This window comes from Prenolepis imparis, unplaced genomic scaffold, assembly GCF_030444845.1.
Source record: "Prenolepis imparis isolate NDT839.2.m4 unplaced genomic scaffold, iyPreImpa1.0 SCAF_8, whole genome shotgun sequence".
Taxonomy (NCBI): domain Eukaryota; kingdom Metazoa; phylum Arthropoda; class Insecta; order Hymenoptera; family Formicidae; genus Prenolepis; species Prenolepis imparis.
In genome coordinates this window covers 7,878,113-7,905,833 of record NW_028141166.1, presented here as the reverse complement: position 1 = coordinate 7,905,833, position 27,721 = coordinate 7,878,113, and the positions used below count along the sequence as shown (strand labels likewise).

Genomic DNA, 27,721 nt, shown 5'->3' with positions numbered 1-27,721 from the left:
CGATATGCGATGCCTCAAGCGACGGACGCGATTCCGCGTATTTTATTTGTATAACCGCGCAATGGGAGATATTATATATTTTCAACGTGCCGTTGAATAAACTGCGAGGGATTAATATCGGTCGGGATAGGCGTCGATTATACACGACCGTTTGCAGTTTGCAGGAGTGCAATTTTATTGACTCTGTTCCATTTTGAAAAGCGTGCTTAAGCCAGCATGCACGACACACGCGAATGCTTCCGAAAGTTGTCTCGTATCGTCTATGTAAGTACCCCAAAATAAGCGACCCTATCATGGAAAAATTTCCGCGATGTTAAATTAAAAAATACCGCGGATCAAGCGTCAGCTCTTATTCAAATTGACATCGGTTAACGCGACTCACATTATGTGCACACATATACACACATGCACAACCACACATGTAATTTTAATTAAAATCGAAATAAATTGAGCGCAAAAATTAAAACATTTTGTTAGAAAAGATTTTGCGTATATTATATTTTAATAGATCGCGGATTTTCTCTTTCTCTTTTTTTCCTCTTTCTTTTTTCTCTATTTATGAATATATATTAACCGTGCAAATCCATGAGAAAGCATGAGAAATTATTCTGATTAAATGTGAAAATGCGAATTTAATTGTCAGTTTCCTTCAACTTTCCTCCGGAGAAGTTAGATTACCGACAGTAAATTGAAAATGTATCGAGTGTTATTTCCTTAAACGGGGCGAAGCAATCGGGCGAAATAATTAAATAAGATGCAGTCGACACTCGACTTCGTACGCGATATCTTCTCTCCGGCAGTTTAAAGGGGAGTTAATTTCTTTCTTACCGCAGGGGAAACACGAGTGAAATTCCCATTTTAAAATCTCATCCTATCGTTATTCATCGCGTGGACTTTCTTCGTCGCAAGGACGTCCTACATATTTTACGACATCATGATATCAATGCAGCAAGTATATATGCAGTTTTAATGACACGAATTATTAGCCCGATTCTTACAGAGCTCTAAAAACGAAGCTTGAATACAGCCCTGATCAGATCAAATATGCAAGAGATTTCTCAATTTTCTTCTAGCTTCTTTGAACGGATTATCAAAGTGGGTTAATTAATTCAGCGATATTCATAATTTCATCCAATCACAATATACTTGACAGAAAATTTATCGGAATGCAAACATTAGAGTTAAAACAATTTTTGATTTTTCGATTTAAATTAACTCTCTATTTTGCGTACAAAATCAATTTCCATCTTTCCCTAAAAATTTTTACATCCGCGTACTTTAGATTTAATACACTTTCTGCATTTTCAATCTTTTATTTCATCTTTAAGAAGGGCGAGGTAATATTGAATAAAGAAGGAGTAAGAACTGTGAAAAAATGAAATATTATTTAAGAAATTGAAAATGAAATTATTCATTTAACGATAGATTATAATAGCTAAATCAATCGAGGTCTCTTTGAGAATTGAAAAAGAAAATGGATGGATATATAAAGATGTAGAAACTATAAAATTAATTAAAATTTAAAAAAATATGTAATAATTTTATATTTTTATTTCATATACCTATTTGTAAATTCATGTAACGCAACGAAGGTGCCATAAAGATAACGACCCATGGTGCGTAATTTAATAAGCTACTTAATGAATGCAGTGCATCGTTGCACGTGTATTTCATTCAACAGTCGTGAACCCAATTGAGGGTCGATTTAAATTAAACTTCCGGTTTCGTTTGTACGACTCGAAAATGATTCGTCACCGCTCGATGCGTACAGCTGCTCCGTTTAAGACCAATTAGCATCGGAACGAGACTATAATATCTTCAATAAGATTTAATATTTTTCCGCAAAATGAAGAATGCTAAGATTTCTGAGAATTTAATTTTCTTTATTGCGATTGTTATTAGAATTTACGAGGATATCTATATTTTGCGGTGTTACCTTTTGTTTATTTGTACATGACGTACTTTTACAAAAAAAGTTGCGCGTTTTCATTATCGGAATATATTTTTATATATTATATATGAAATATAATTTCTTTCCTTTCTTTAAAAATATCTAACATAAATGTTAAATTTTGATATAAAGGTCATGAAATATAAAAGTAATATGAAGCGCGTTATTTTGCAGTTTCAATGCCCAATCAGTAATTTTCATTAAAAAATGTTCCTCTTTAGAGAGCTTTATGAAAGGTTATGGAGTTTTATTGCAACACGCATTTTATCTGTGTGACATCTGTGTAATATCATTTTCTCGTCTGTGTATTTATTCATGCCAATTCTTTTCTATATATTCTGTATGAGTAAAAAAAAAACATTTTATCGATTTATTTAAATCGTGCGAGTTAGATATTTTTATTCGCGCGACGCTTGCGTTGTTATATTACGAGTTATATTGTTATATTGTTATTATTACATATGATGCACGCATTCCTAGAACTTTAAGTTCAACATAGCATTGTAGCCTCTAGTGACCGGAAGTTATATAACAACGAAGGTTGCAAGGGTCATGTTTCTGTCGCAAGTACAATTGTCCGTATCGTCACAAAGGTTCTTCTATCTAACTTGCGAGCTTTTGATGTGCGCGCGTCTTATTTTTACTTAATTTTACATTATTTACGAACCATTTTGTTTTAAGAGAAAAAAAGAGCTCTCCGTTATATTATCTTAAAAACGTTAATATACCTGCATCGCGCTTGATAATGTTTTCTTTTCTATAGTTATAAGCCACTTGTTCCTATCATGCGTATAGAATCCAGCGTATCGAAGTCTCGCGAAGGATCTGCCATGAAATACCTTATATGAAAAGTTGGGATCCATACTCTATTCTCGTAAAACAGATATTTTTCTATATGATATAAAAATGAAATTTCAAAATTTACCTGACAATATTGGTATATCTCCTCTAGTCATATAATAAGAACTATACGTGTTATAAAAATGTTCCTGTCTCTCAAACAAATTTTAAATTCTAATGAAAGAGCATTAAAATAACATTAATATTTAGTGATGAAAGTGTAATATATGTTGATTTATATTTTGGATAATACTACGTTTCAATCTAAAGTTGCGAAAGTAGAAGTTAGAAACGCGAAGAGAGAAGTCTCACAACTGGGTTCTCCTTTGTGCTATGTTTAATCGGGATTGTTGTGTATTCTCCATTTGCGAATTGTTCTACAAGAGTTACGATACGATCGAGACGAGTAAACTGATGTAGAGCATATCGTATACATATAATAGCAACATAAATTCTTAAGATCTTTTTATTAGGATTTCCATTTGTTAACTAGCTGAGCATTTGAATAATCAAAAAAAGGATCCTCGTCTCGTTTATTATTACGAATCAGAGTGATGTCTAATTTACATATTTCATTCTTTCTGTTTGCTTAATTAAATATCGCAGTAAAGAGCGCGGTTATAATCAATCAATTCAACGATAATTATCTTTAAAAATGGTATTATAAAAGAACAGAAATTCTGTTGAGATTTTTTTTATTCCGCGAAAAACTCTCCTCTGTTATTGCGGAAATTTGTGAAATTTAGCGCTCGCGAAGTGTCAATGTAACTCGACCTAATTTTTCAAGTACGTTTTACAAAAAACGACATACTCTTCATTCCCAGAAATTTATACACCAAAAAATTCTCTCCTAATAGATAATGTTGAAAAATTAAAAAATCAACATTATAAGTCTCGTATTCATAATAATCAAGAGTAATGAATATCGAGATAATTGTTGATTTTGCATTTGAGTAATAAAAGATATTCCACTAAGTGCACTTTAATCGTCGGCTTTCTTAACATTCAACGAAATCAACTTTAACTGTAATTTAAATGTCGTTTTTCTCTAGATCATAGCAAAAAATAATATTTGTCAATTAGCGCTAATCGCAATTCTATAATCGTAATTAATTGAAAGATATTTTATATTACCAGTATGTGCAATTTCAAAGTTAAAATAAATAAAATTTGATAACTGCATATTTTTCATGTCTTTCTCTTTCTCTTTCTCTCTTTCGTACGGGAAGAACTTTCATAAATATTAAAAATGCAAACACAAATATAATCGAAAAACAAACAACAGCTTATAAATATTAAATTGTGATATGACAATTGAAAATGCCAAGAGAGAAAGATATTTAACCGATCTAAACCAATTTTCGAAAAGCTCTTTTCATATAATGCAATAAATTTCCATCCTGCTTCTAATTGCTAAATTTCGGATAAGGGATATAATTTTTATTTTTTACATTTGCTTTTTCTTTATTGTCTAATACGCATAAAAATAAAAATGTTATAGGCTGCCGTTTTCGGTCAAATTTTGCTGTAAACATCATTAATTTAGTTCAGTGGCGCATATAATAAACTGTTAGCGCCTCGACTGAAATAAAGAGCAAATATCACGATTTTTACCTGACAAAAGATGCGTTTCAAATCGATCGATACATCGAAACAGCGCAGGCATGATTGAATAATTAATTGGTAATTCTGATTTCGTTGCACGCTTTGCCAGTAATGATATTGATTGTCGGACTAGGAGAGGGAGGGGGAATATTTTCACGCTAAAGTACACGCATTTGCCTAAATTTAGTCATGTCGATGCGGTTCGATGCGGCTCTTGCGTTGGCTCTTGTTAATAAATATTGAATTTTCATTAATTGTTATTGACTGCGCAGCAACATTTAGGAAAGCTGATGCGCGATATCGCTGCCAACATATTTGTTGTCCGGTAAGATTATGAGCCTTCGTTTAATTTAACGTCCAATTAAATCGTGTTCTAATACAGTCGAAAATTATTATTACTAAGTACAGAATAAATTTGTCGAGAGGAAAATTTTTGGGAAATATTGTACGAATTCTTTGCGATAATCCCGCACTTACTTTAACACGATATTTAGGACTAAACAAATAGCTATAAGCGCATCTGTTATCATGATATGAGAATGACATATGAATGATATACGTTGCTCGATATAAAGAGAAAGAGAGAGGGAGCGTGATTTAATTAAACATTAAAAGCCGCCCGCGATACAAGTAGGCCACTCGTTATGCGATGCCACTCTACGATTCAATGGAGAACTACTCGTGCCTTCGTCATTGTTGCGTAAATATACCTTCAGTTCCTCTCGCGTTCTACTAACAATCGTATTTTTCAAAATTCGTAAAGCGCAAAATTGTTTTAAATATTATAAAAGAATAAAATCTCTGATATGTTTTGTATCGCGAAAATAATGATGTTATTTTCGATGGATGTCGCATAAAGTACGCATTTCATACACGGTTTACGTATTCTTATAAAATTTGTGCAACACCAATTGTTTTCCCTGAGTTTGCTATCTTTGGAAAAGTCCCGTTTTTTAAGTGTGCAAATTCATCAACGGCTTGATATATCCTATTACAGTTTCACTTCGACTCACAAGTTTACCCTCCCGAAATTTGCGAAACGAATCCGCGCGAGACGAAATCAGGTAGTGGCTTTTATGGATCTTTTTTTCTCGCTGACGCAGCATATCTCGCATTTACCGTGTAATCCGGACGACAACATCGGAGAGATTGAATATTTACGTACTTCTCCCGGAAAGATCCATGACGAGAGGAACCAGTTGCGTGCGATGTTAAGTAGCGATGAAATTAATACGGTTCTAAAGAATTATAATATCTTAAAGTGTGTATGACATTGCAGGAAAGTGAGAAACAGTGATAAAGAAACTTCGGAATCTCACACAAAATCCGTATTCTTTATACAAATGGCGTGGCGATAACTTTAATAGATCCAATTCTAGATAGAATTGGAAGAGAAAAATGTAAACGAATGAGAGATGCGGATTTGAGTTGTTGCGAAATTTTCTCAAGTTGTCTCAAAAATGTTAAAAAGAAGTATTAAGATAAAAGAGCATAATTATTTATACAAGATTGACATTTAACAAAGGAATATTATGTTTATGATATGTAAATAATAAATTAAAATTAAATAGATTCGATTAAACTTTGAATGATATTTGAAATTATATTTGCTTTCTCTCTTTATTAAATAATTATTAAATATTTTCATCAATCATTTATTTATTGAGATAAATAATAGAGTATATAAAAAGCGCACGCGGGATATTTTATTTAATCCATTTTACTTCAATTTTCTTTATGAAACGCACAGATTGCATGTAATAAACGCGAGAAATTATTTAGAAACGACTCGTATTTTTCCGACAACTCCCTATATTTTACATATACGTATTTTACGTCGGGTATACTTTAAGCACGACGACGAGTCCTGAAAAAAAGATATAACCACTTTTCCGGACTTTCGGATATGAAATTGTTCTGCCGAAATATAAATTAAATTACAAGTACCGAGTCAACATTTCGCGAAAAATGTCAAAAGGAGCGCACGATTTCTTATTATAGACCTAAAATAAAAGGTCAATGAAGATAAACGAAAGATGAGCATACGGTCACAATTAGAGAAAATTATGTCTCACGCGACGCAGGGCGAATAAAGAATCTGTTCCTATGATTATATCCGTGAGTTAAGTAAAATATGAGTCGCAGGCAAATTTTCTTAGAAATTAAAGCAATAAATTCAAATCTCTCAACAGATTCGCTAAAAAAAATGCATCGTAAGTTAGATGTGTTTTTAAAAAGACTTTGGAAAGATTAATAGCGCTTTCTCCGGAAGAGAAAAAAAAACCTTTCTCGATCTCGGAAGAGTGCATCAGACAAATGGCAGATACATGGCCATGATTTCACGAATTGTGCACTACTTCAACGATTTTCCCCCTTACACGTTTTCTTCAATCTTCACAAAATGATAAGTGAATAAACTTTACCTTACATTTTTAATAAGTAATTTTTCAAGTTTGAATGTTTGTATCGATGGTGAAATTGCGTGTCAAAACTTATCTGATTTTTGCAATAAGCAATTATGATATTCTTTTAATATAAAAAATTATATAAGAAATTATATAAAGAAATCTCGTGTATCATCGCCGCTACAGAAATGTCATAAAATAAATACAATTTCTCACTCACCGATACGTGCAACAGCAGAGTTGTAGTACACAGCACATCTGATTGATCTGAAAACAAAATATTCAAATTATGTATATACATGTGTATTATAATATATATAGATAAATCAAGTAATTTTACCAGCAGTAGCGAATTAATAAATTAAGTATGTTATTATATTTCTATTTATTATTTATTATTTATATATATTATTTTTATATTTATTATTTATATATATTTATATTTATTTTGTATACCTCACAGTTGTCCCGCTGTTGCCCGATGCCTCCCCGGGCCTCCTCCTCCTCTCTTGGTCGACCGTCATTGCTCCTTCGTTCCAATCACGACACTCGCGAAAACACGAATAATTACGATCGCCCGACACTTTACACGACACTCCCGACGCGACGCGTGAATCGCACGCGTATTTCGCGTACATTGCACAATGAAAAATAACGATGCGAAAACTATAATCACGAAGCAACGATTTATTCGGCACTCGAAAATCTCGCGCGCAGCTTGTCAATAATGCTACCTGTGATAACAAATAAAATACATATATATATAAATTATTTTTTGCATGATATAAATATGCATGATATAAATATGTAAACTAAAATTAAAGATGGATATATCCATGAGTCGCAACACATTCGTGCGCGCAAAAACATAATTCGCGAAAATCGACTGACGTTTCATCTCGATATCTATAATATAGATATATCCAGTTGTCTTTATTTTAGTTTAATTAATATAATACAATTTTTTTTCTTTTAGATGCTGCGTGAAGTTGGCGTATCATTTTATCCCAAGGCATTTCGATGCTTTAATGACCAGAACTATTTGTTTAAACTATCAAGAGCTCTAAAACTATTGAAAATAAAATCAAAATTTTTTAATTATTTATGAGTTTCCACGAAATCAAACGCCAGCTTCACACACACACAGAAATCTTTAAATATAAATTTATTTTTAAATTTACTTATTTCTTCGATTATACATTACATCTTGTAAATCTTCATCTTATAAATATATAATGCTATCTCTTTCTCTGCAAGATTAAGTACAATAATCTCCCTCTCTCTTTCTCTTTTTCTTGCCAGTGATTAGATTATATAACGTATATTATTATACGCTATCCACATAATTGATATTGGCGTGTTGACGCACGTAGATAACGGGACTGCAGTGATAGCGATAGCATTTTCGTCTCCATAGCAAGCGTAAGCTTATGCGACACAATAGTCTTTGCACCATGACATCATTGAGATCTTCGTACGCTAGTATACGATTCATAGACAATCATAATGGATGTTATAAACGATGCAGCATCGATCGATAAATCGCATCGTAAGACGAACAAATTGTAAAATTTAGAATTAAAACCGAAATTTTGGTGAAAGTTGCCGTTCGAATTATAGCCGAATGCTTTTAATTAAATCACGCTACATACGTGCGTGTATAATGTATATACATACGTGTCGAGCGCTCATGTGTGGATTCCGTATATTTAAATATTCTATCGAATTTTAATTATCCAATAATGAACGCACACAACTACTGCGTACTTGCTCGCGCGAGCGCATATTGTTACACGGGAAACTCGAGCGCCGAGTTGTTGATTTAATTAACTATTAGAATTAACTATTAAGCCGCGGGCAATAGATACGGAGCGTCAATGCCTCGTAGTCAATGCAGTCATTTTTGCTGCGTCAATGTCATTAACCAAGCCCGATCATAAGATAAATGTACACGCCGGTGATTCCGTACATAAATTGACGTCAAAATTGACCTTGACGACAATATCATTGCTGATTTTAAAACACGGAGTTAATCATTTTATGATGATATATCTCGATGATCTAACGCTATATATTGCTACAACAGTCACGATTTCTTGAGAAAAGATACAAGATAATTCCGCACTTTCTTGCATATATAGTTCCTTTGACTAATTTCAAGTCGATCTTTTCTTAACGAAAGTTCAATTAAATATTTTCTTTTATAACGATTCTCATAATCCTCTGTACTTTAATACGATATAAAAAAGGAATTTTATTTGCATTAATTACCGCGACGGCGTTGCATCGAAACTATTTGGAATCGTTTTTACAGGCAAGTTTCTTATACTAACGCGTTGCTAAAGACGTTGGCGACTGTAAATGAGACTTTAAGGATTTCAAGAAAATAGTTTAAAACGACAGATAAATTTCATCTAATCGCGTTGAATAAAATTGCTTCCGCACGACTGATTGTGAGAACGTTCGTTTCTGCTGTCCATTCGAAAATTCAGATAAAATGCGGCACAATTTTGCGGAAGCTGACGTTAAATATGTTAAACAAAATATTTGAATTAATGCATTAAATAAATATTGTGTGACTGATTATTTCATATTATATGATCAAATTAGTATAATCACGTATATTATTGAGAAGAAAAGCATAAATCATTTTGAACTACATCATACATAATTTGTAATAATAATTAATCATTTTATAGATTATTTGGAATAAATTATATATAGTAAATGATTTATATCTCGTTAATATAAAATTAATATATAGCATCCATGATAACAAACGATACGGAAATGTTGTTATTGATGTCAAATGTATATCATTAGTTAAATGAATATTCATTTATTACTAGATTGGATACCTATACGAATTCATTTTATATTCATCTTTTATTTCAATCATTCCTGATTGCTTTATTTACCATAAAAAGTCCTAATAAATTAAAAAAAAAAAAATGCATTCGAGCTCTATAATACATTATTTCGCCGACAATTGCTCATTATTAATGCCAATTTTGCTTTCAAAAATCTTCGTTCAATCCTTAGATTAAGATGATTGATACAGATTAAATGTCATGCTTAAAAATATGATTATATATATTATATTATATGATTATATATTATAGATTAGATATAATCTTGTATAAACATTTTATTAGTAACCGGAAAGTTTAGTAAAATTCGTGTTAACTAACAACGCGTTATTAGATTCTGATTAAATTACGATGGGCTTATTAGAGGGACGCATCTCCTTTAAAAGAAAATCGGGGTCGTTTATCGCGATATAATCGACAATTATCGACTGCCTTTATATAGACCGATCCAAAAATAAAAAAAGAAGGAACTGTGCGAAGCAACGCATCACTTAAACGATACGCTTGTGTACTTGCAATTGTTAGATAACTCGAATTATCGGTGTAATGACGTAAAAAAATTATTTGATGAAACGTGCGTCAGTAGATGGAATCGCGCAACTTATCGCTATTAAGGAAGGTTTCTCTTGTGAATTCGAGAGATTATTATATAAAAACTGATGCTGCTAGGAAACATTACAGTTGTTAAAAGAGAAGTGCACGGAAGAAAGAGCTCTCTGAAACCTATTAATCGTTCTTCGCAAGTTTAATCGTAAGCATAATATTTCTTCTGGAGAACCGGTTGATTTCTGCGTAATTAATTCTAGCGGAATTCATCACGTGTTTTTAAAAATGAATAAGACAAACCATTCTGCAAATAATTTTATCTTATTATATCAAGTATTAATTATAGTATCTAGTTTATAATTGGAATAACTAGAAATCAATATTTTATTAAAGTTATTAATATTATTTACAAATATTGAGAAATTATGTTAAAATAAATGTAATATGTATACATAAGTGAAAGATATGTATATTACATTTATTTTAACATAATTTCTCAATATTTGTAAATAATATTAATAACTTGCGAAAGTGTCTAATAAATATTATCGAATTTTCAACGAGAAGATACTAGTTTAATATTTAAAAAAATTGTCGCATTGAATCGTCTTTGTATTATATTAATTTTCATAATGACCTCGCGAATATTGAGCCGATATACAAAGTGGCCTGATATACATACAAGCGAGTAACGATTACTTTTTACTCTCGGGATAAAAGAAGGGTCGGTCGCTCGAGACAATCGACCCTGATCGTCACTCGATCGCGAATGAATATTAACACTATATGTACACATCTAACGGCCCTTTCTCTCTACTTAACTCCGCAGGGTCCAAGATGCCGTTGTCGGAGTTCCGCAAGAAAAAATTACTCTTCGTCTTCAACGCTTTTTTCGGTAAGTATATCATCATAAACGGTCAGGACTCTTTATATTAATATCAATAGAAAGATATTCACATTCGCAAATTTACAATGACATTTTCTTATTAACGACGAATTAGCATAAATAAAATCGTGATTATTTCGCCAAATATTGTGTCAATTTCATTAAAGATAAATAAAATTTCCTTCAATATTTATAATGAGAAATTATGAGAAGCCATCAACCGCTGAACATTAAATGACGATACATAATAATGCTAACAAACGGTGTGAACCGTATACTAGGAGGGTGATATATTTTTAGCTTTTCAAACCCAACTTTACGCCATTCACTCAGACGAGATCTCAATTACCCCTTTCTCGCGATTATTTATATTTTGTGTAATGATAGACTGCATAAAAGTTTGTTCGTACACAATCTAAATTATTCTGTTTATTGATGGAGAAAGTTATCATTATACATGCACGTGTAATTTATTTAATCCTCGTCATTTTCTCAGAGAAAAGAATGAAAAGAAAGTATATTCTATGTGAATCACAATAAAAATAATTTATATCAACTTGCCAATTTACTGTGCAGTTAATATATTATTCTGATAGTAAAAAATAATAATAATTGTACAAATCCCTGATAAAACTATTGCTGCGTTAATTTAGTTCTGCCAGTCTTGCTCACTTGTGGCACTTGATCCGCGATTTTCCTTCGCTGATACGGTTTAGCCCACGTTACTGGCCAAATGCGCTCAATAACGAGAGAACAGTTTTCCCCGACATTTCGAGATAACATTTACCGCCCCCGCAGCGCTCGTTGAGGGAAAATCTCTCTCTGTCTCCCGCCGTTCTATACATCCCGACGAAACAAATCCTCATCGAGCGCTAACGTAACGAACGAGGTGTCTCTTCTTCTCTGATGGCGTTTTCGCCATCTACTACTTGGCGTCCTCGCGCGTCCGAGGTTGTCTTGATTCTCTCTTAACGGCCCTATTTCACTCGCCCTATCTCTCTATTTCTCTTTTTCTCCCGTGCCCTTCGCGAAAAGCTGCGCAAGCCGTTTCGACACGAATGAAATACGGAGTTCGCCCGGAGGGTCGCTTTCGGTATGGCCTCTCTCGCGCGGCTCTTTTCGGGGCGGATGAAAACGGGGTTGCGCGCGCGAGCGTTTTGCGCGGTCTCCGTGTGGTACCTATGTGTCAGACCATTCGGGCTGAGCGAGGCAGGCTATGTGTGTATATCTATTTATGGTACCAACTGTGGAGAAGATAAACAATGGACGCGCCGCCGGGTCCGGTTAAGGGGTCGCTACGCCACGTATGATGTGTGTACGTGTTCTAATTCTCCGTGGGTGCGTGAGTGAGTGAGTGAGTATCTTCCATCGGAGTCGTTTTAAGACTCTCATAACGTTATTTTTTTCTTCCCCTTTATCTTTCGGGGATCCTATCATTCCCGCGCATCGCGTATCTCGTATCACAGATGTAAGAAAATATGAAATCATGTGTTAGACGTTAAATAGAATTTCCGTTTATTTTACGAGATAAAGTTGTAAAAACTTGCTCTTGTCCGCCGAAATGAACTGAAGTTTTTTTATTTGCGTTATACTTTGAATTGGAAATGATGCCGTAAGCAAAATGTTGCGAAAAAGTTATATGAGATCCTTTTTACATCGTAATTTTTCGCAGATCGTTGATTTTCAATCGACATTCAAAATTAATTTCTACTGTACGCGGCTAGCTAAAATATCATATTGATTTTTATTTTACATTTTTTTTAGTTTTGAAGCTATTATGCTTCTTCCAGAGACCTCAGAGATGTTCAGCATCCCTCGAAATGCTCGCAAAGTCATTATGCAAAAAGTTATGTATCCTACTTTGCAGGGCCTAATGGATGAAACGGCCGTGCCTCGCGTTTCAATGCATGTGCGTGTTTTTATGATGACACATAATGTAAAAATGCACCATAATGTGCACTGGGTACAAAGCAGAACTGCCATGTACATTTACGTGTGCGCGCGAACCTAACATGCGAAAGTGTGCACGTTCACGAGCGTGAAGCTCATGGAGATCACAAGCGTGCACACGCCTGGTAGCCCTCATTAATCCCTCGTTTTCTTCTCCTCTTTGACCGCTTGGCGATTGGCCGCTAAACATATCCTACGAACGCTTCTGTGAAACTGATTATTTTACCGTGGCTTAGATGCGAAATGAGGAGGAGAGGAGTGTATCGCGATATATGTATGTTTGTTTCGTTTCTCGGAGAGATAGTATACGTGCAATTCTATCAATTCTGCATTTTATTTATGCTCTAAATATTATTTGACAATTTTTAATATATTATCCAAAAGTAAGATCTAATATCATCAAGAATTATAATTTTATTTAATAATTTGCCGTTTTCTTTTTCTATGTCAACAATGTCGCGAGATTTCGAAGCATTTAATTGCGCGAAAAAGTTAATACATTTTCATATTATTTGCACCATCTTGCAACGAAAAGTACTTATAAAGAGAATCCGCGATTCATCGATTTTCAATCTGTCCACGGGTTCAGAGTTTTTGCAACAAGTTGTGCCATTAAAGGTAATCAGTTGTATATCCGGACGTTGATATTAATTATTTCATCGTGCCCTCGGTTTTTCGAACCGTCTCGACGGATGCCAGGGAGACAATAAATTCTGCCTCGTTGAATCGTAATCGGCGCTTAACAGGATTTTAGCTACGGGAGTCAGGAAAGGGTGAAACGGTGGTTACCTTCCCCTTTTCTATAGCGAAACGGAATTAATAAACGACAAACCAAGCGGAAACCACGAAAAAACGAATAAACCTGTGATAAAAGTAGGTCATCTTCAGAAAACTAACGATATCCGATCGTAGCCAAGCGAGGCCAAAATCGAGTGGTATGATCGTTTATCTTGTCCTCTAAGCGAGAAAATGTACGTTGCTCTTTGAAAATGTTGGCGACAGCTGAGGCGGTCACATTTTATCCGAAATAACAAATAGTTGCACAACAAAATTCAATGAACAAAATTTTATATATACTAGATATAATTGAATTTTAAACCGAGTCATAAATTTGAGCGAAGACACGCATTAAAATATCAGATAACAATATCCTGCTATTATTTTTTCCCCCAGATGTTAATGAAAGTGGTACCATCGACATAAAGGATTTTGATCTCGCTGTGCAAGTAAGGATATTGCATGTATAGATTAATTGAATTATTTTCTCGCTCTATCATTATTATATTTTTCATTTCATATATATAAAGAATTTATTTCATATATATCATATATTCTATAAATTAAAAAAAAATGATATACAGCATCTTAAATTTAAGATTCAATTATTTAATTAATAATTAATAATATATTTTCGTTTGCAACAATCAAGCTCCTCAATTAAGAATAGCCGTATATAATTCTAGCTGACTCGCGTTTATTTCGTATTTTAGCGAATCTGCAATTCTAAGCATTGGCAACCGAACGATGCCACAACGCAACGCATTAAGTACACTTTGACTAAAGTCTGGGAAGGACTGCAACAACGAGCTGATGCCGATCAGGACGGACAGGTATATAATGTTTAAATTATTCCTGGCTATTTCAATTATAAAATCAAGTTATGATTTTTCTGATGGATTTTAATATGTTTCTCTCTTTTCCATTTTCTACTCTAAAATAACTTTCTGAATTTTTAGCATACTTCCGTTCTACTTTCCGTCTGCGTTTATCGATTTTTAAAGTGTTTTTGCGTTCATAATTTTTAAAACAGTCTCTTGGCTGTGTTTGCTTGTATATTTGCGTTTCGCTCCGCAACCTAAAGGAATATTCTGCGATATTTCACGACATATGATTAAAATTTAGAACGACATGTAAGAAGCGCAGATACATCTTGCTGATCAGAAATATGTGTGTGTGTTGTGTGTATTCGCGATATTAACCGTCGCGCATCTTTCAGATCAGTCGAGACGAGTGGTATTCGATGTGGGAAGAGTATGCAAAAGATCCGGCAAACGCACTCGAATGGCAACAAACATACATGAATTTCATGTTCGATCTCGAAGATTCGTCCGGTAAGTCTCGGCGAGCTCGTTTCCTCTATAAACGCGTTTATATTCACATACCGGTTACGCGCAGCTGAAATTCATTACGCATTCGCGCAGAGATTCCAGAAATACTAATGTAAGCATAATTACTCGAGCAGAAAGTGACTGGAGAGGAAGTATGTATCATTAATACTGTCCTCTCTCATGTTAGTTTCGCGAATTACAGTAAATACTTACTTAGTAAATACATCAGCTTTCCCTGAGATTGTTCCGTAAACTCCGTTTCGCTTTGCCTTCTCATAGTGTTGCTGCAATAGAAAAAAAATCTGGTTATAAAGTGTGTACAATTTATACTTATTTATATATATTATATGTATACATATTTATATTATTTATATATACATTTATTTTTATTCTTTCAACGCACGTGAAAATAGATCTTATAAGTAAATAATTTTTTAATATTTATATATATATTTTTTAATCAATGCATAATGACTTAAAAGCTTTTATTTTATTCTCGACTTTCTTCGTTATTTTAATTATAGCATATATTTTTGGAATTCTAAAATTAATAAATTAATCAGGTTAAAAATGGATGACGGTTTCGGAAGTGCGAGGGTTTAACAAGTCTATAAATATCAATTAAGCGATATCCCTTCCGCTCATTATCCCTCATCATTCATTCATAAAAATTCCTAATAATATACCTCATCTCGTCTTTGTTTACATTAAAATTTCCGTGCGATTTTTAGTCCCTTGTATATAAACGATAGTGTCATAAACTCGAATTCGATTTATCCCGTATCGTTAGGTGACGGATCGATCGACGAGGCTGAATTCAGCAAGGTGTGCAGCAGTCACGGCGTTGACGAGGCCGAGGCACGCGAGGCGTTCAAGAAACTAGGGGTGGTGAGTATATCAATCAAGCGGAAGAAGAAAATAAAAAGGAAAGGACAATGTAACGTGGTATCGAGCCTTACAAAACTGTTTACTTCTTCGCAGGGTAAGGAAGTGACTCGCGAAAAATTCGCCGATCTATGGAAGCAATATTTCTGCTCCGACGATCCGAACGTACCTGGAAACTTTATATTCGGAAAGACCTCTTTCTAACTTCGCCACCCCGTGAGATTGAAAAAAAAATCGCGCATACATATATATATGTACATATATATTTATACATATATATAGATATATATATGTATATATAATATATACATATTATATGACAGGTTATTTTATGTAAACGTATGAATTGTTAAAGAGATAGGCGCAACTCTGTGTAATCTACTAGTCACGATTCTATTTCATTTACTGCTCTCCTATGTAATCTTTCATATCAAAATACTATAATTATAATTACACGATCGAGAAAACTTTATATTATCTATCTGCTCTTTAACACCGTTCTTCGTATAATTATGCGGCATATTTAAATCTCAGTTACTATTATAAAATGACTTTGGCCAAATTGTGAATGAAACTACGCGAAACAAATTCTATTTCTAATTTTATTTATCCCGTTACTAAAGTTTTTATTGCATGTGTGATCAATCAATAGAATGAAACACAGAGTTTACAGTATCGATTAAATCTAGTTTGCAGCTTTTTTCCTTCCGTTGTTCTGCATAATAATATATTACCCCTTTAACGGTACATATTTGCAACGATTTCCCATCAAATAATTCCAAATTCCCTGCTTTTCTGATATTCTATACACGGCCGAAATATTTCAAAAAATCTAATAAGATTTATTCATTTCTTCGACTGCGAACTTTCCTACGCTAAATATTTCATAGTGTGAGTACGTGCTAGGATTAAGTATCTTTATTATCTTTACGGCGCATATCGATCCATCACCGCCGAAGAGCTAATTATGTCGTATAACGTGTAAATAAACGTCCTTGTGAATTATAAAAATTACGCTGTTTCGATACGCGAAGAGAGAAGCGGCTAGTAATAATTGAGAGGTGCGCTTTTCGTTTAATATAATTTATAAATCCGTGAAAATCTCTTTTTTTCTTGTTATACTTTCGATCTTGTTCTGAATGTGTGTTGATTATAAACGACACCCGATTGTACAATTCACCGAAATTGATTGGCACTTGACGTCAGAGAAAGAGCGAGGCTTCTCTCCGGTCTGCGAAAAGATATTTTGAGAACTGAAAACAAACAGTATCACAAACACGCGCACCTCTTTTACAATCATGGTATGTTTTTTTTTTCAAAGCACTACGGCATACGTTTGTTTTACCGTTATTTAATTTTGTCTTGTATAATCTTCCTTTTTTTGGTTTTAAAATTTGAATCGTTCTGTTTCGGTACATTCGAATATTTTCGCATTGTTGAAGAGGAGAATTTAATTGTACTGCGAAAAGCTGCGTAAACGAAAAAGAGGAAACTACCTGAAAAAAAATATAAAGGGGTAAACGCACGCTGTTCGATTAACAATTACTCACTATGCAATGATGCACGAGATTGTTGTTACGTTGCGTTCGTATCGTGAATCAAATCACGTATATTTGTACGTTGAATAAGAATTGAATTTTACACGGATGGTCAATCAACTAGCGATTAACTGATGTCATGTTGATATTTCACTCTTAATTGCTGTCAGGCTCTGTTACAAATTTGTGACGAAATTTTCATTGTAACCGATATCATTGTTTGTGTCATTGTATATTATATAATTAAGAGTAAATTTGTGTCAAACGTATTATTATGGAAATAATATATATATCTTTTGAAAATTAATGATTATTGTAATAATAAATGTGCATTATATAGTAAGAGCAACCGAATTGTTTGTGAAAAATATAGAATTGTAATTTGCGTATTTTGATATTAATTTCGATCAGTCGATAATTTTATTTTATCCGGTGCTGACATAACAGTAGATAAATTGTATTTTTTAGATTCGCTTTAATTATCGATCACTGCCCGTAAAGAGACAAACATAATATATATCGAAACAGCAGTACGTTTAATCTATCGAGTGTGTAAATAATAATAAATCACGAGACGAATATTTTCCGTACTTGTTAGAAGGTAAATGTACTGAGATAATAATCCTTGAATTCTCGTTCGTCCGCCATAAGTCACATAACGATCAAACGAATATTCGACGCGGCTATAAACTAGAGAGAAATACGAATGTAATGAAACACTTCGCTGTCAATTGAAAACATCCAGGCACGGATTAAGTGGCATGTTGAATATTAATGAAATGCTCAACAGCATGTAGATTTCCGTTTGTAATTGTAAAGTGCTTTGTTTTATTTTTGATCGAAAATTAGCCATCATATACGATAACGAGATATTATCAAATTTCTACTACACAATTTTCGACTCATATATTATTACGTTAAGAAATTATGTCTATAGTTTATCTGATATGTCAATGCAATTTTTGTCAAAAATTAGTGATTTTTTTTTCAGCAGAAATTAGATCGATACCGTTAATTTTTTACATTCTATATTCTTCATCCAATAAATCTTTGTAAACTTTTTAGTATATCTTTTATTTATCTATATTCTAAACCTAAACATAAGAATCGAAGTATCTTAACCTGTGCCTGTAATAGTAATGTATATGTGTGTGGGTTTCGTGTTAAAAGAAGCATTTACATGCTAACTTGTTGTAATGAGCATGTACTATTCCTGTTCCTAAAAGATGCATATAAGAATATGTTATATATAAATATCACATGTCCCTATACGTGAAAGATTGACAAGAAAAAAATATAAAGAAATATATATATACTATATAAAAATTAAAATTGAACAACTTGTTTTCTCTTTCAATGAAAATACCAATCCTCATCCTGTCATATTTATAGAATAAATCATATGTACTGTACTAGAATATGTATGACAAATTTGTGTAATTTGTGTGTCATTAACTCAATAATAAGTAAACAGTAAAATTATTACTATAATAGAACGTAATAAATCATAGAAAGTATGGAGCCTATAGTATACAACTGTATCTTTAAAAAAAAAAGCGAATAAATTGTTGCACGTCAATGGAAACCAGTTTCATACACACAGGCCATTCTTATTATATTATCTATTTACTTCATTAACTTCATTTCGAGATCAAGTATTCAAAGATGTAATAGGAAATCTCTATCATTACATGTATTACAAGTTAATGCAAATAAACTTAATGTCCACGAATAAAAGTTAAATAAAATAACATGGGGTGTCAATTATATATATAGGAATACATAGGAAATAGTTTAATGGCGATATTAAAATTTTTAAGCTCGTTATAATGTCTGCTTCAACATTTAATTGCAATTTTGACAATAAGACAACGTACCGATGCAAAACGCAGTACAATGAGACAATAACAAATAATTGTAAACAAATTATGTAAATGAATCAATTAAATCAATTCTCCGATTATTTATATTATTGTATATTATATGTATAAAACACACATACATACGTATTTATCAGCGCATATTATCTCTCATCAATTATAATGTATATTTCAAGAATTGTCATAACGGATAAATAAAAAAAGAATTTGATTTTTGCTTGTAGAAAACGAGAATTCTTTAATATTGTACATTCGAAAAATCATTAACAAATGTGTCAATTCTATCTTTGATTATATATATTATATTAACTATAGATTATATATATTATATATATTATATTAACTATAGATTATATATATTATATTAACTATAGTTTTTTGCAAATTTATTAAAGATAAGTAAATTAGAGATCTAATATTAATGAATATCTAAATATTAATACATCATATTCAGATACTCATGATATTCAGAATTGCAAATAAATGCTGTATATTGGAACTCTTATTTTAAAACAACTATACATACGTGCGCATAAATTTTACACGTATTATTTGCGCGCTAGCTCCATCTTATTTGCATGAACAGAATTGTGAGGAAAGATTCTTTATCCATTCCGGGAAGATTCGAAAACAAGATAAATTAAAATTCTATGTACTAATCATTAATTCGATTTGAGGAGCGCATAGCATAGTGTAAGTTTGTTGTGCAAAAATTATTAATTAATATTAGATGAAATACTGAGAATAGAAATAAGTTAAATAACATTTTGAAAAAAAATTCCTATTCAAGTTTTAATAATTAGAACGGACTAGTGAACCAGCTGTTCCCAGAGAATAATTATATTTTGAGGAAAAATATGACCTTTGCCATTTGTTTTTGTTCATTCTCGGTTTCTCAAATATTACATCTCGTCGTGATGTTTGTTCTCCAACGCACTCGTGCGCTTTATAACCTCATCTAACAGTGCAATTTTACAAATCACACCGATATTTTATACACATTTTCGTCCCGGATAATTTTCGCGATGCTCTCGAGAATACGTACTCGTCTCTCTCGTATCTTATCATTTCCCTGTCCTGTATGCGATAACTTCACCTGACCAGACCGATTTCCAAAGAAAGTTATCTTGTGTGACAAGTCGCTATGAATGTGACATTCATTTTATATGAAAAGAGATTTTTCTGCTTGAATATTCATCTATTAATCTATTCATACAATATGTTTTATTCTCCAACGTTAAAATGTTTAGTTCAGCTTTATTAATGTGATGTTTATTGTGATATAAAGAGTGCTAGAAACTAGGAATAGTATTAAATACTTTTATTATATTAGCCTATCAAAAGGGTGATGTAAAAGTAAGAATAATGTGAGTAGAATAATGTGAGTAACATGCTTGTTTGTGGCTTATATTTGTGCATTTATATTATCTGTGTATTATCCAATAACATTATCCAGTAACATAAAGTCTGCAAAATTAATCATAGTTCATGTGATATTCTGTTATGATATTGAAATGTTGCTTTTAAAAAGTTTACTCTTCATATATCGAATGATATTTGCAATAATGTATGTTTTTAATATAGTAATAGATTTTTGATTTCATATTTTATTAATTTATATGTTACGTAAAACAATTATGAAAAGTTTGATCTTAACATATTATTTTGTGATTATATAATTTGTACAACTTATAATTCATGCATTAATTTTAATATTAAATAAAATATTATCCTATTTATAATTTGCAAAAAGGCTTTGCTAGAAACATACATTTAAATTTTATTTACGATAGAGATTTAACATATTCGAAAGCATTTAAATAAGATGTAATTTTAAACAGATCCCACGGAGGGTATATATATAGTATTTGTATCAATATGTGAATTATATATTTGTGCTCTTTTCCTTTCAACACTCTATTATATTTTTTATGTATTGTTATAGGTCAGGCATTAGCAATGAGGTAAATCATATTCTGAAAGCAGAAGAAAAAGAAGAATATGCCATGACTTGTCTAGGGACATATGTATTTATGGATAAACATTGTAGACAATTATCAACTTCAGAGAGTTCATCTGCAAGACAAATTGATTCTTTGTCACTCGCATATGAAGATCTTTTCACCATGCCTTATAACATCATACAGGATTATGGTTTCGTTATAAAACATTTAGATATTAGTCACAATGTGTTCAGTAGGTAAGTAAATATTCATAAGACACATATAAAAAATTTGCAGAAAAATATTAAAAAAATTGATATTTGTTACATAATAATATAATACAGTAGAAGTAAAATAAATTGTTTTTGTAATTTCAGGAATTTACAGTTTTTATCAGAATTCGACAACTTGAGATCTCTCAATTTGGATCACAATAAAATAGATGAAACTACTGTGTTCCCATTCATGCCAAATCTTGAGCTTCTCTGGTTGAATAATAATCTTATTAAAAATTTATATCCCTTTATTAAGAATCTTTATAAGAGTATACCAAATCTTAAATATTTGTGCCTCATGGGGAATGAAGCGGCACCTAGTTATCTTAACGGTGGAAGTTTCTTTGAATATCTTCAATACAGGTATATTAATAGAAAATAATTCTTTAAAGTTTATTCAATATATTTCTTGTAAATTCAAGCCATAACATGTTGAATTTTTTAAAAAGGTTATTTGTGTTATCTTGGTTTCCACACTTGATGCACTTGGATGACAGAATAGTAACTGACGAGCAGCTATTAGAGGCCAAGAGACTGTTCAAACGACCATTGTTTGAAAATGTAATTGAACTGCCAGAATGCATTAAGGACTTACATAATAAGATAAATATCTTTTCCAAACCATCAATGTCTGACAGTCAAAAAATATCAAGAGGAACAAATCTTATTATTTAAACAGTATTACAGTGCAGCTCAAAGAAAATTTTGACTAAGATGTTTTTTTAAGAAAGAAATGAGATTATAATATTTTGTATCCCATTAGAAATATGTGCCAATTATGAAAGCAATATATAAAACTGTTTTATAATTATATATAAACATTTTCTTTAATAATCTTTTTATATATTATACTCAAGCTACAGCTATATGAACAAATATATATGTGTGTGTGTGTGTACTGCCATATTAAATAAACTCTACATGTATATGATATTTGGAATCAGTTTTAAATTATATTCTGCTTGAAAGCATTATTATGTATATTATATTTACACTACTAATGTATGTGTTTCATTGTTATGTAATTTAAATAGACGGCTTTAACGTAGAGCCTTTTTATAAATTATACATAAGACAAGAATTATTTTATATATTATGTATGAGTGTGTGTGTGTGTGTGTGTGTGTACGTCAATGATGATGCATTTTTATAAATTATACATTTGATAAGAATAAAATTGTTATACACACATTCGAATGTCTTCTTTTTACTAAATAAATTGTAAATTATTTGAATAACAAAATGCTTATATAATTTCGTTAAAATGTATATATCTGGCAGTGCTTGAGAATCATCTGCATTTCAGTGAGAAAATAATTTGAATTATGATAAGAATAAAATTGTTATACACACATTCGAATGTCTTCTTTTTACTAAATAAATTGTAAATTATTTGTATAACAAAATGCTTATATAATTTCGTTAAAATATATATATCTGGCAGTGCTTGCGAATCATCTGCATTTCAGTGAGAAAATAATTTGAATTATAAGAATAAAATTGTTATACACACATTCGAATGTCTTCTTTTTACTAAATAAATTGTAAATTATTTGTATAACAAAATGGTTATATAATTTCGTTAAAATGTATATATCTGGCAGTGCTTGCGAATCATCTGCATTTCAGTGAGAAAATAATTTGAATTATGATAAGAATAAAATTGTTATACACACATTCGAATGTCTTCTTTTTACTAAATAAATTGTAAATTATTTGTATAACAAAATGCTTATATAATTTCGTTAAAATGTATATATCTGGCAGTGCTTGCGAATCATCTGCATTTCAGCGAGAAAATATGAATTGTGCAAAGACGCTTTTACGATTGAATCAAAGCAGATCATCGATTAAAGTATCTATCATTTGACATAAAAATAAAAGTGAATCAAGCAGAGCTATCATTTGACAAATAATTTTGAAAGTTTTTATGCATACCACAAACTGTGCAAACAATGATTTAATAAAAAATTACATTATAAAAATAATTAAAAATTATTAAAACATTTTTTAGATCTAAATATATATAAAATATAATAAAATATAATTTTCATATTATTTTTAATAATTTTTTTCTATTAACATACCTGTATTGATGATATTCAAAGAAACTTCCACCGTTAAAATAACTAGGTGCCGCTTCATTTCCCACAAGGCACAAATATTTAAGATTTGGTATATTCTTATAAAGATTCTTAATAATAAAGGGATATAAATTTTTAATAAGATTATTAACATTTTATTGTGAGATCCAAATTGAGAGATCTCAAGTTGTCAAAAAGTTATTTGTATTATTATAAGAAGTTTATTATAAATTTATTTATTAAAAATTAATTATTAAAAGTGTTGAAAAGTAAAAAATTACATTATTATACATTTATGTAAAGTGAAATCGTTATCGCGGAGATAAACAAGTAATTATTATACTTTTACAAGTAATAAATAATCAACTATAATATAAATAATTAAGTATTATAGTCTACTTACGACAAAAGGTTGCCCCGGGCCTTCTCCTCTTTTATTCGTACTCTAAATGGCGTCTTCGTGGTACTTACACAACACACGCTCGCGGAAACACGATTAATTACGGCAATACACGCGTATTTAACAAAATAAAATAATCGTACTTCGAACGACACTCCCGACCGTTAATCGTACGTGACTCTTTCTACCACACTTCCGATCTCAATCGCGCGATACTCGGCGCGGAACTCCCGACTCCCGACATTCGTACGTGACTTTTCATACGGCATTTTTCCGATTTTAATTGCACACGACATTTTGATACTTTTGGTAATTAGATGCGACGTATATTCGAGAAAACGACACGCAACAACTACGATTTTACGAAGCTACGATCCGGTATAAGGCGGGAAATTTTAGCGAGATGTCGCAGTGATGCCAACTGTCTAATTGGAAATTATCATCAGTCCTTCGCTTCTCTCTTCTGATTCGCCGATATCAGTCCTTGGCGATTAATCGATCGTTGAAAAGATCGATTAATGCAGAGCGCTTCACTCGACGCGACGAGTGCTTTGATTGGCTACAAAATGGAGACCTAGAAACTTCCTATACCGCAGCCAATCAACGCGCTTGAAAAGTTTGTCGTACGACAAATGTAATATCATCCTAGAGCGCTCTATCTTGATCGATTTTTTCAATGATTGAGTTGGCACAACTTCATTGCGGTGAATAAGCACGTAAATTCGCGCGTCGCACTCACGAATATCGGTAGGTCCTAAATATTAATATATAATTGACGATAAAGATTTATCATCACAATACAATTTCGTGTCTATTATCACTAGTAATCGATAAATGTAACAATCAATGCGAACTATGTCTGGATATCAGTCGCGATCGCGTATATATAGCAAAGTAATTCATCATCGCGACAAAACGAGCGTTTCACACATGTATATATATATATTGTTGATAGTTTTCGTATAATCAAGTATATAATCATATATATGTAGTTGTCGCGTGCTGTTCTCTCAAATATGCGTCGCATGTATAATTAACAAAAGTGTGGCGCACAAAATATGCGTACGACTATAAAATCGCGAGTATCGTATGGGCCGGTTTCACCATCTCCGATTAACTCAATCGGCCGATTAAACTATATCTTTCTCTCTTTTTAAGAACGTAGCTGAAAAGAGACAAAGATATAGTTTAATCGGACGATTGAGTTAATCGGAGATGGTGAAATCGGCCCTATGATGAGTGCTAAAATGATATCAATCGCGAAAGACTTATTTAATCTTTAATTATTGACAGTTGCATCACTGCGGCGACTTGGCGTGTATTTTGTCAGTTGGTATCATTGCGACGCCACATCCCGCGTTTTCGTGCTTCGCGCGGATCGTAGCTTCGTATAATTATAATTGTCGCGTGCCGTTCTCTCAAATATGCGTGTCGCATATATAATTAACAAAAGTGCATGAAATACGCGTACGATTAAAATGGGGAGTGCCGTATGAAAAGCCACGTACGATATATTAATGTCGGAAGTTGCGCAATTAAAATCGGAAATGTATAGAGTCGCGTACGATTAACATCGGGAGTGCCGTTTCAAAGTGCGATGTTATTTTATTTTGTTGATAAATGCGCGCGTGTGTCGTAATTAATCGTGTTTTCGCGAGCGTGTGTTATTGTGTAAGTGCGTGAAGACTCCATATGGACGGAGAAAAGAGGAGGCCCGGGGAGGCATCGGGCAACGGCAGAGCAACCTTGTCGTAAGTATAGATTATTTATACCTTAATTCGTTTATTATTTTTATTACTTGCAAAATTTATAATAATTACTCTCGTTTATTTTCGCGATAACGATTTATTTGACATAAATGTATGTATAATGTAATGCGTATGATGGATTTTGGATATTTTATTTTTCAAAACTTTTAATAATTTTTAATAAATAAATTATAATAAATTTTCTTTTTATAATGCACACAATTTTTTATATGAAAATTATATTTTATCATATTTTATATATATTTAAATATATATCTAATTTATTCGACGAAATATATAATTTATATATAATTTATATAATTTATTTGATTAATCGTGAAAGACTATAATCTCTATAATTATTTTAACAGGTGGCGAACAAAAGAAGAGGACAAAGAGGAGGCTTGGAGAGGCATCAGGCATCGGCGGAGCAACTATGCGGTAAGCAGATTATAATTAATATTAAATTTATTATTTAAATTTTTATTAAAATAAAGTTTAAAATAAGTTAATACTAAGAATAAATTTGGAATAAAATTTGGAAAAAAGAAATAAATGTGGATATTTAATTTACAGAAAAATAAAAAAATTATTATATTAAACTTTATTATAATTAGATAATTAATAATAAAAAATTTTATTATATATATATATAATTTTAATATTGTTTATACAATTTATATAATAATTTAACTTATATTTTAAAAATTAAATTTTATTATATTCTATATACATTTTTAGATCTAAAAAAATAATTCAAATATTTAATAGTTTTTATGACGTAATTTTATTAAATATATTTTACTGTACGAATAAAAGTTTCATTGCGCATTATTGGCTTTTTCAAATATTAATTATTTTAAAAACTATTTTATATATGTATATATAATTTGTTTTTTATATGTTATAGATCAACACTTTGTACCATAGAGCTCCGCTGCTGCGCATCGGGTCGGTGAGTCGCATGTATACATATAACATTATCTGTATATGTAGATTATATATGTAGATGTAGATTAATCACCAGAAATTAACTAGAGCGCAATTCCGAAAAAAAGAGTTAAGAAATTATATGTTAATTTTATGTAAAAAAAGACTTAAGAAGTTATATAAAATCCTTGCTTTGCATCCTTGTTTTGAGTAACACTTAATTGCTATTTTTACTTTTTTTTATTTTGTTACCAATTTTATCTCGAATATATATCAATATTTATTTATGGTTGATAAGCCAAATCTTTTATTAAATCATCCAAAGTGTTGCTCTTTTTTATAATATCAAATTTATAAAAATAATTGCTCAATCTCGGAGTAGCGAAAAAAGAGTAATGTCCATTTTTCGTCACTAAATTATTGAAACTATTGATAACACAATTCATTATTTTAATTCATATCTTTACAATAAATTTATATTACGAATGTTTTATAATTTATAATGTTTATTCAATCAATTTCTATGTCAATATGGAATTGTTGGTGATAGCTTGATCGCATGCAATTATAGTTAACAAAAAGTTGATTTTAGAAATAAGATAAATAAAATTGAAACGCGATATTCATAATTGAAAATTTGACTTGCACACAAAACTGAACTATTTCGCATTATCGAACTAGTTCGCATTATATTATACTTGCGCATTAATTTCTTTAATTATGCGGACAGAAAAAGCATATAAATTTAAGCAACTATAGAAATAGCTCTAATATGTGCAATCTTAAAATCCATTTATGTATTACGAAACACAAACATTTTGTCTCTTTGTGACAAAACTCCTTTTGCTACAGATATTCTTCTTGATATATATATTTC

At 31.5% G+C, this 27,721-nt stretch overlaps 3 protein-coding genes and 1 long non-coding RNA gene across 9 annotated transcripts in view; 3 read left to right on the top strand and 1 right to left on the bottom strand.

The window, feature by feature from the left end:
* Scp2 (Sarcoplasmic calcium-binding protein 2) overlaps positions 1-18,163 on the top strand; it is a 31,740-nt gene extending 13,577 nt beyond the window's left edge. Inside the window, exons 1-7 of one of the 2 annotated variants that reach the window (XM_083044436.1) lie at positions 10,323-10,422; positions 11,047-11,112; positions 14,227-14,279; positions 14,544-14,663; positions 15,050-15,164; positions 15,952-16,049; positions 16,143-18,163. In XM_083044436.1, coding sequence (XP_082900562.1) covers positions 11,055-11,112; positions 14,227-14,279; positions 14,544-14,663; positions 15,050-15,164; positions 15,952-16,049; positions 16,143-16,250 — 552 coding nt within the window. In that variant the 5' untranslated portion in view covers positions 10,323-10,422; positions 11,047-11,054 and the 3' untranslated portion in view covers positions 16,251-18,163. Of the gene's footprint in view, positions 1-10,322; positions 10,423-11,046; positions 11,113-14,226; positions 14,280-14,543; positions 14,664-15,049; positions 15,165-15,951; positions 16,050-16,142 lie in introns of those variants that run through there. The other variant, XM_083044435.1, reaches the window with a different exon arrangement.
* LOC145939507 (uncharacterized) lies at positions 3,838-5,930 on the top strand. 3 transcript variants are annotated; one of them, XM_083043843.1, is made up of 3 exons: positions 3,838-5,096; positions 5,500-5,606; positions 5,676-5,930. In XM_083043843.1, exons 1-3 carry the CDS (start codon positions 5,046-5,048, stop codon positions 5,752-5,754), a joined length of 237 nt encoding a protein of 78 aa, XP_082899969.1. In that variant the 5' UTR covers positions 3,838-5,045; the 3' UTR covers positions 5,755-5,930. The 3 variants fall into 3 exon arrangements, with proteins under 3 accessions (XP_082899969.1, XP_082899968.1, XP_082899967.1); XM_083043842.1 differs by having other exon boundaries at positions 5,394-5,594; XM_083043841.1 differs by having other exon boundaries at positions 5,394-5,606.
* Positions 6,070-24,287, bottom strand: LOC145939816 (uncharacterized). Its single transcript, XR_014425908.1, has 4 exons — positions 24,170-24,287; positions 15,375-15,445; positions 7,258-7,535; positions 6,070-7,068 (listed from the first exon to the last, which is right to left on the bottom strand). It is a non-coding gene; the product is annotated as an uncharacterized LOC145939816 (long non-coding RNA).
* LOC145939380 (uncharacterized) lies at positions 20,028-23,131 on the top strand. 3 transcript variants are annotated; one of them, XM_083043645.1, is made up of 4 exons: positions 20,028-20,157; positions 21,410-21,664; positions 21,785-22,045; positions 22,132-23,130. In XM_083043645.1, the coding sequence occupies exons 2-4, from the start codon at positions 21,471-21,473 to the stop codon at positions 22,355-22,357; spliced, it is 681 nt and encodes a 226-aa protein (XP_082899771.1). In that variant the 5' UTR covers positions 20,028-20,157; positions 21,410-21,470; the 3' UTR covers positions 22,358-23,130. The 3 variants fall into 3 exon arrangements, with proteins under 3 accessions (XP_082899771.1, XP_082899770.1, XP_082899769.1); XM_083043644.1 differs by lacking the exon at positions 20,028-20,157 and adding an exon at positions 20,197-20,845 and having other exon boundaries at positions 22,132-23,131; XM_083043643.1 differs by lacking the exon at positions 20,028-20,157 and adding an exon at positions 20,197-20,831.
* Positions 24,288-27,721: the final 3,434 nt, after the last annotated feature.

What these genes read in the sequence shown, in the direction of transcription:
- LOC145939507 (XM_083043841.1), top strand. Translation starts at nt 5,041, where the DNA reads ATGCGATGCCACTCTACGATTCAATGGAGAACTACTCGTGCCTTCGTC. An exon ending in CGTGCCTTCGTCATTGTTGC is followed by an intron (nt 5,097 to 5,393) that starts GTAAATATACCT and finishes ATCCTATTACAG; the next exon opens with TTTCACTTCGACTCACAAGT. An exon ending in AGGAACCAGTTGCGTGCGAT is followed by an intron (nt 5,607 to 5,675) that starts GTTAAGTAGCGA and finishes ATGACATTGCAG; the next exon opens with GAAAGTGAGAAACAGTGATA.
- LOC145939380 (XM_083043644.1), top strand. An exon ending in AGTCACAATGTGTTCAGTAG is followed by an intron (nt 21,665 to 21,784) that starts GTAAGTAAATAT and finishes TTGTAATTTCAG; the next exon opens with GAATTTACAGTTTTTATCAG. An exon ending in TTTGAATATCTTCAATACAG is followed by an intron (nt 22,046 to 22,131) that starts GTATATTAATAG and finishes TTTTTTAAAAAG; the next exon opens with GTTATTTGTGTTATCTTGGT.